This window comes from Camellia sinensis, chromosome 10 (assembly GCF_055761805.1).
Source record: "Camellia sinensis isolate YWXY chromosome 10, ASM5576180v1, whole genome shotgun sequence".
Classification (NCBI taxonomy): Eukaryota; Viridiplantae; Streptophyta; class Magnoliopsida; order Ericales; family Theaceae; genus Camellia; species Camellia sinensis.
In genome coordinates this window covers 98,121,240-98,129,537 of record NC_138970.1, presented here as the reverse complement: position 1 = coordinate 98,129,537, position 8,298 = coordinate 98,121,240, and the positions used below count along the sequence as shown (strand labels likewise).

Sequence of the window (8,298 nt, the reverse complement as noted above, 5' to 3'; positions counted from 1 at the left end):
GGCTTGAACTCCACTTCCGCACATTTTTCCTTTTCCTTTTCCTTTTCGTCTTCCCTTCGCACTTCCTCTAACGATTCCAGTTGCTCCCAATGGTTTGCCAAGCTTAGTAGGAGAAGTATGCACATCGAACGCCACGTTCTTCACGCCCACTGACTGAAGGTCAGGACTGTATTTATCTTCAGTTTCATATGTTTCCCCTGACTGAAGGCCTCCCTTCTTGTTGTTGTCCCCACCTTCTTCGATGTTCAGCTTGTGCCCATCATGCAAATGACTTTTGTCCCTTGCCAAGGTTCCCTTCAAAATATGTTGTTGGTGATCCACCCCTTGTACATCTGAAATATTACACTCCATTGGGTTAACTTCGTCCGATGGTTTGACCACGCCATCCTCATGCGCCTCGACTCCAACAGCAGGGTCCACACCCTGTTTGGCCACGCCTGCCGGTTGCGGTGTAGAGAATATACCTTCGATGAGGTGGTGTAGCATTTGCTTCAGTTCACGTAAATTGGTTTGTTCAGTGAACGGTTCGTTGCAGCCCAAACTGAAACGTTGAAGTAGTTGCTTCAGCATTTCCTTCAGTTGAGCAACATTGGAGGAGAGGTTAATGATACACACATCATTGCCTTCCACCTAATTATACATACACATTCGTGAACTTAGTCTTACAAACCATCTTCAAATGATGTGGCTCAACTGTGTGAAAATTGCGTAATGCTTGGATGGATTACCTTGTCATTGCGAACAACTTGCTTGCCTTCGAAATGTCGCAACATCTCCATTAAATCTGTTTGGTTGTGGAGAACTTGCTTCATCATTTCCTTCAGTTCACGAATGTCGGACTCCAAATTGCTCATACGGACTTCATTGTACTGTCCTGTTTGTTGGTTCTCGACATGGCATGCATCCATGTCAGCATCATCGGCGTTACTGTAATCAAACTCCACCTAATCATAGAAACGCATAAATGAAGTCTGACATTGTATGTTGAAGACAAGTGGGTCGTTGCTGTGAAATGTGCACAGTGGTAGGAGTGCTTACCGCAATTGTTGGGAAATTTTGCTTCCTTCTGATACGTCGCAGCGTCTCCCGTATTTGGGTATCACCCCAATCATGAAGCCGAGGTGTGGACCGCGTCGTAGTCGAGCTCAGACAAACACAATCAAGGTACAACAGCTGTGGACATTAAGGGGCACACCATAATTAAGTTGTTCTTCCCACAGAAATGAACTATAGTCAGTAACAATGACATTCATTATTCTCAATTTTGCAGTGGAACGTACATAGCATACCGATTTTGTTGAGGATGCTGTCAACTTTATAGGCACATATCATGCAATGTTTTTTGGGGAAAAAATTGTACAGCACACCAAGGACTTTATTGATGAAACCAAGAAAAAAAATTTATGTACATGTTCCCCTCTTCGCAACGTAGTTTTAATTGGTTCCTCCATTGAGGTTCAGCATACTTTTTGCCCTGTACTCTTTGTTCTTAAATTCATGACGGTAGTCACACAAAATTTATTTCTGCAAGTACCATACTTGGTCAGGAAGAGTGCTGTTTATCGTACTCACAAAGCAGGTACCATTGTATGTCCCAATCAAGGCCAATTTGTTGAACCATGACAGAACAATGCATGAAACACATGAAAGGGGGAATGGAAAAAAAATTCAAGGTATTGGCATACCATTAGCAGGAAAACACATCCAGTTGCACCGCGATGACCTTTATACTTCCGAACACCGTTGTGAAGGAATTGCAGTGTCAACTTTGCCCAATTACAAGCTCGCATACGATTCACGTCCTTCACGGCATGAATGAACGATGGCTTCAACCCGGTCATTGTGGTAGGACACAACATGGCCCCCAACACGTACAGCGCAAATTTCCGCCGAAACTTGTCCTCCGCACCAGCAGTCTCGGTCAGATAAAGTCTCAACTTGTTCAAAGGAATGACTCCGTTAACAACTCCAACCTCATCGTAGATATTGGGATATGCTTCCAATGACCCAGCCAACTGCACGTCATCGCCTTCACACCGTATTCCCAATAAAACATTAACTGCCTTACACGTGAGCCTGACTTGACAACCATGAACATTCAATGAACTACTGTCAGGATCGAAGTTCTGTACCAACCATGTGCACAAGTCGTGATCTATACGTGTACACTTCATCCCCAGGAGGCCAGCAAACCCAATGTCAATGACTGCCTGCTTTTGTGCTTCGTTGAACCGGTTAACTAGCTCAACAATTGACTTCAATGATATGCGGAGTTGCCTTTTACCCTGCACATTTTTTACCCTTAAATTAATACAAAAATACAACCAACAATGTCAGCAAAGCAGGACCTAGCCAAATGCATTTACGAAAACATGAAGTACGTAATGACCCTTTCAGACTTCAGTGCACATGGTACTACTTTGGTGTGTTCCTCAGCGCTCGCCTTAGCCATTTCCACAAACCTCTTTTTCTCATCAGAGGGGAGTGCCTTCCACCTTTCCCCAATCTCCTTTCTAGTCTTTAACCAAGAAAATGACAGACGTACAAGACAAGTAACAACTATGAGTCCGAAATTACTGTAACTACAACTTTATGCCAAACGCAATCCGTGTGCATTGTTGGTAATTAAATAAGATTGCAAATACAAATAACAGTTGCAGCAAAAAGTCAGCGACAAAACGTAGCTGGACTTTTACAACGAATTGAAATTTACAAAAACAATAGGAAGGTGACATTATTACATGCTACAATCCTACAAACGCGAAACAATCACAAGCCCACTACGACCATTCAATACAACGTGTGGATAGCAACCCAGCGATGTGTTTCCATCATAGTGTATTATAGAGAATACAGATTTCAACACTCACCATTTTTCGTCGAGTGTTGTCTGGCCCTTGCATTTCCTTGAATTGTTGCTGGCTGCATGCAAGCATCGTCAAGCTTATCATCACTAAATGTGAAATATGAATACATATATATATATATATATATGCAAGTTTTTATGTCAAGCTGGCCCCGAAATCGGCATAAGACAGCTTTCGTACATCCGGGACTGAATCGACACCAAGTTAAACATTTTCAGACATGCGGAACAAAACCAATTTGAAACATCACACACTGAACTTCGACGAGGTGCGTAATTTCAGTACGAAATATGTAATTCCAGATTGTCAAAATAAACAACTAGTACCTGTAACAAATGAATGGTGCAGCTGGCCGCTTTCGACAAGAGCCAGCGATAGTGTCAGACATTTGGATATGTTGTTCGGCAATTGTCTTCAATCTTTTCCTTCCCATTATGAAAGAGCAAATCATACAAATTAGATGGAAGGGAGAATTACAGGGGTGGTGTACACATTTTGTCCATTGTCTAATTTCGATCGATGCACTTTAAACTACCTAAATTGTGACAGTCCATTTCAAATGTCGTGGACATTTTCGGTCAAATTGCTAATGCCGTTTGTCATTTTTAAAACAAAGATTGTAATGTCAATTGATTGAGATTATGTAAGTTCAGTAAAGTTATAAGTTGACTACAACAAAAAGTACAGTTGCCACGTATATGCATATTTTCTGATACAAAACAGTGAAGAGTTGAAATCAAATGGACGTAATTGAAACAAAAGTTCAAAATTGATGGTGCAAAGCGAGGCCATTCAAAATTTGTGCAAAACAAATAACACAAACACAAAAGTACAAGGGCTGCTGTAAGAATTGGTCCAGAAAAAAATCAGCGTATTCCTTGGTGATGGATTTCGTTTGTTTACAAACATATGTACGAAACCAACTGGTAGCAAGTCTTTAAGGAGAAAACTAACATTGTTGGTGCGAGGTGACCAATATCCATCAGATGCAATGACGACAACTCCTGCAAAGTATTGCAATCAATATTTACAACAACACAAACAAACGGCTGCAACATGTGGCTGTTAACCTTAAAATTTTGCATAAACACAGACAACAACACGCAGAATTTCCCAACACATATACAGATTTTGAAACAGACAAAATAAAGGCCACACATGGAAATTTTGCATTTCGTTCACACAACTTACAATTAAAACAATTATGTGTACAAGCGATAAATGCATAATTTCCCAAATCTTCAAGAGGAAGGACTACATTGTGTTTTTCATTTAGGGCTGAAGGACTACACGCACATACTTTTATGAAGGCCCGACTACAGATGACAAAGAAGCAACTGAACTATTTCATGACGAGGTTAAACAATCAGGACACGATTCTTCTGTGACAGAAATTGGTGCTCATCCCAGGCACGAAAACCAGATGAAATCCCATCCATCAAGTTGAGGGCTTCAATTTCCTACTGAGCAACTTGGTTGCAGAGAATCGAGGTGGCTGCATCGTGGCCCATGCTCCATTACCTTCGGGTGGTAAGATCAAAGAAGAATACTTTTCCGGGCGTACAAGCAAGTTTCATCAATTGTATGTCACAATGAAACAAGCAAGGAAATTGAAGCCCTCAACTTGATGGCTGGCCTTTCCAACAACTTAAGCGGCCGGAGACGTTGGCTGAAAACCAATACCTTCTCCCCACCTGAGTCGGACAACCCTAACAGATTAAGGAAGAAGTTTGGCTTCAGTCCTTGTCTAATATCCAACTTTTCTAAGATGTGGTCCATCCGGGCATCGTCAATGCCCTCTGTTTCTGTGGTTGACGTGTCTGTAGGTGAACTCTTTAGGAGGGATCTCAACTGTGCGTGCACATACAGTGTGCTCCCATCCGAGGTGATGTTCAACTTCTTAACTACCTCCTAAAGAGTTCACCTACAGACACGTCAACCACAGAAACAGAGGGCATTGACGATGCCCGGATGGACCACATCTTAGAAAAGTTGGATATTAGACAAGGACTGAAGGCAAACTTCTTCCTTAATCTGTTAGGGTTGTCCGACTCAGGTGAGGAGAAGGTATTGGTTTTCAGCCATCGTCTCCGGCCACTTAAGTTGTTGGCAAGGCCAGCCATCAAGTTGAGGGCTTCAATTTCCTACTGAGCAACTTGGTTGCAGAGAATCGAGGTGGGTCAATCCTGGCCCATGCTCCATTACCTTCGGGTGCTCAGACAGTGGGCAGATCAGAGAAGAATACTTTTCTGGGCGTACAAACAAGTTTCATCAATTGTATGTGACAATGAAACAAGCAAGACTGCCACTGCCTGCCAAAAAATATTACTAACGTACCCATCCATTCTCATTCTGCACGAAGGTCATAAAAAAGACAAATGAGAGTACGCATTCATGAACTCGCTCAATAAAGTCCAGACAGCCCGCAACTCATGAATGACAGCTACCTTCCTCTTCAAATGTAACTGCTGTATATATATGCAAGATGATAACTTCAATAGAAAGGTAACCGTCATTCAAAAGTTGCGTGCAATGACAGGCAAGGTTGTCCATTTCTACAAATTAGATTTTCTTCGTGAATTGCCAGGGCTTGTTGACCTCTCTGAATTTCTTCACGTCACCCTTACGACAGTTCGTGAAGTTGAAAAACTGAACAACTTCGTTAAGCAGTTGAACATCACCTGGGATGGGAGCACACTGTATGTGCACGCACAGTTGAGATCCCTCCTAAAGATTTCACCTACAGACACATCAACCACAGAAACAGAGGGCATTAACGATGCCCGGATGGACCACATCTTAGAAAAGTTGGATATTAGACAAGGACTGAAGCCAAACTTCTTCCTTAATCTGTTAGGGTTGTCCGACTCAGGTGGGGAGAAGGTATTGGTTTTCAGCCATCGTCTCCGGCCACTTAAGTTGTTGGAAAGGCTAGCCATGAAAGTGAATGCTTCAACTCTTGATTCAGAATTGGGTGTGGGAACGAATAGCTCTCTACAAAATTTGGAAATCGTCATTCTCATTTCAACTCTTTCAATTGGCTTTCCTATGTTTTAAGTTGAATACCGTCAACTATGCATGAACTTCAGCACTGAAAGAAAGAGTTGTTTACTGTGTTACACGGACTCGGGTACGGGTCCCAGGTGCGGTATGTATGTACAGGTCCGACTCATTAAATCTTAACCCTACATTCAATGGTACACGGTGTGGGGAAAAAATATCATATTTTTAATCTAATATGTGCCATAAAATGGTACTATATGTAACTCACGGTGTCAAAATCACATTTATAGTAATTTCACAATAATTTGCACATATAATAATTGTGTTTTATACAATTATATAAGAAGTGTCCGTTGAAAAGTATCCGACACATATCCCATACCCTTGTCCGACTCTCAGGTGTCCGACACAGGTATTTGATCTATTTTGAAGAGTCCGTGTACCACAGATTGTTTCTAAACATAAGTTCTGGCAATATAAAATCACCGAGTACTACAAAATTTAAAGCACAATTCAACCGAGTGTGCTACCTGTTGCGGAAACAAGATTAGTCATTGTTTGTTTATTGAGTTTCTTATTTTTGCTTTTTTGGCTACTTGAAAAAAAAAAAAGTTGTTTTTCCCGTGCCAACATTACACAAATTTCTTTTAAAGTCTTCTTTCGTTATATATAACCCAACCTAACAAGTTCGCCATGTAAATGCAGAACACCTTTTATGCTTGTTGCTAACTACTATCATACCTATGTTCAACTTGCAGCACTGATAGCAGAGGGAAGACTTCCTATTCGGAAGGGAGAAAATACAAAAATCGAGTACAGAACAGTTCCTATTGGGTCCATTTCGGTTAGCAGAGGGAAGAGTTCCTATTCGAATAGCACAAAATACCAAAATGGAGTACAGAACAGTTCCTATTGGGTCGATTTCGGGTTGGGTGTGAAGGTATATGCGAATGATAGAAGACAAACAAGGAGACAGATAATGTACCAGTACGAAATAAAGGAAATACCAACCGGATCAGACGAACCGACGGTGGTGCTCGATTAACCCTTGCGGTTGTGCTCCACCGACAAAAATCAACTCAAAAAAAGTATTTACGCATCCACTTCCATGGCTAGCCTTCCCAAGAACTCAAGCTCAGCACTCAAATATTGTTCTCTGTAAAACCCTACAGCTACGGGGAAATGGAACAACGGAGAGACGGGCAGACAGAAAGACAAACAAAGAGAGAGGTCCGAGATGGAAGAGAGACGGACGGGCCGACGGAACTTACACCTCTTCTGAACACTTCGGGATTTTTTAAAGTTTTATACTTGTTCTGACAACCGACACCTTTTAATGAAAACTGACATCATTTATAAATTCATTTTCTTCATAAAAGTTACACCTTGGAACTTTATATCTTTACATTACATTAATTTTCTTAGTAAAAGTTACACCTTGGATCTTTTCTAAAAACGAAACATTCAGCTTTCATTGAGATTGGTCTTCTTTGGGAACTTATATCTCTTGTAAAAACGAAACATTCAGCTTCGATGATTGGTCTTGGGAACTTGTACCTTTTGTAAAAACTCACAAAGTTTACAACTATTCCTAAAGTTTACACCTTTCCTAAAAATTTACACCTCCTCTCGGAAATATTTACAACTTCTTGAAAAATGACACATTTTGTGGAAAAACCTTTTTCGTAAAATTTAAACTTATTATTTCAAGTTACACCTTTAGTGAAAAACAAAACTTACATCTTTTCTATGGTCATTTACACCTTCTTCGGACAAACATACACCATATTTGAAAAGGTTATACCTTTTGTCAAATAATTTCTTGGTGTGTTTGGTAACGTTTACGTTTTCAGTTTATATTTACAAAAATTTTATAAACTAGTTTTTGTTTATTTTTTGAAAAACATAAACTACAAACGCATTTGGTAATTGACAAAATGTTTATTTTATATTTAAAATATAAAAAAGAGTGAGAAATGGCGAGTGGTGGCAAGTGGCAGCGGAAGACGGTGGTAGAAAGTGGTGACGGTGAGTGGTGGGTGGTGGTGGTGGTGGTGGGTGGGTGATGGTGGCAGGTGGTAGCAAGTGGGTGGTGGTGGTGGTGGTGGCGGCGGGTGGTGGGTGGTGGTGGCTGCGGGTGGTGGGTGGTGGTGGCGGGTGGTGGGTGGTGGTGGTGAGTGGATGGGTAACGGTGGCGGGTGGTGGGTGGTAGCAAGTGGGTGGTGGTGGCAGGTGGGTGGCGGGTGGTGGTAGGTGGTAGGTGGTGGCGAGTGGTGATGGTGGGTGGGTGGGTGGGTGGGTGGGTGACGGCGGCGGTTGGTGGGTGGTAACGAGTAGGTGGTGGTGGTGATGGTGGCGGGTGGTGGGTGGTGGTGGCAGGTGGGTGGCGGATAGCGAGTGGTGGCGGGTGGTGATGGTGGGTGGGTGG

General features: G+C 41.9%; 1 protein-coding gene across 1 annotated transcript; it reads right to left on the bottom strand.

The window, feature by feature from the left end:
* Nucleotides 1-579: 579 nt before the first annotated feature.
* Nucleotides 580-1,883, bottom strand: LOC145801686 (uncharacterized). Its single transcript, XM_082893422.1, has 3 exons — nucleotides 1,686-1,883; nucleotides 1,039-1,173; nucleotides 580-944 (listed from the first exon to the last, which is right to left on the bottom strand). Exons 1-3 carry the CDS (start codon nucleotides 1,857-1,859, stop codon nucleotides 690-692), a joined length of 564 nt encoding a protein of 187 aa, XP_082749548.1. The 5' UTR covers nucleotides 1,860-1,883; the 3' UTR covers nucleotides 580-689.
* Between the last annotated feature and the right edge of the window lie 6,415 nt (nucleotides 1,884-8,298).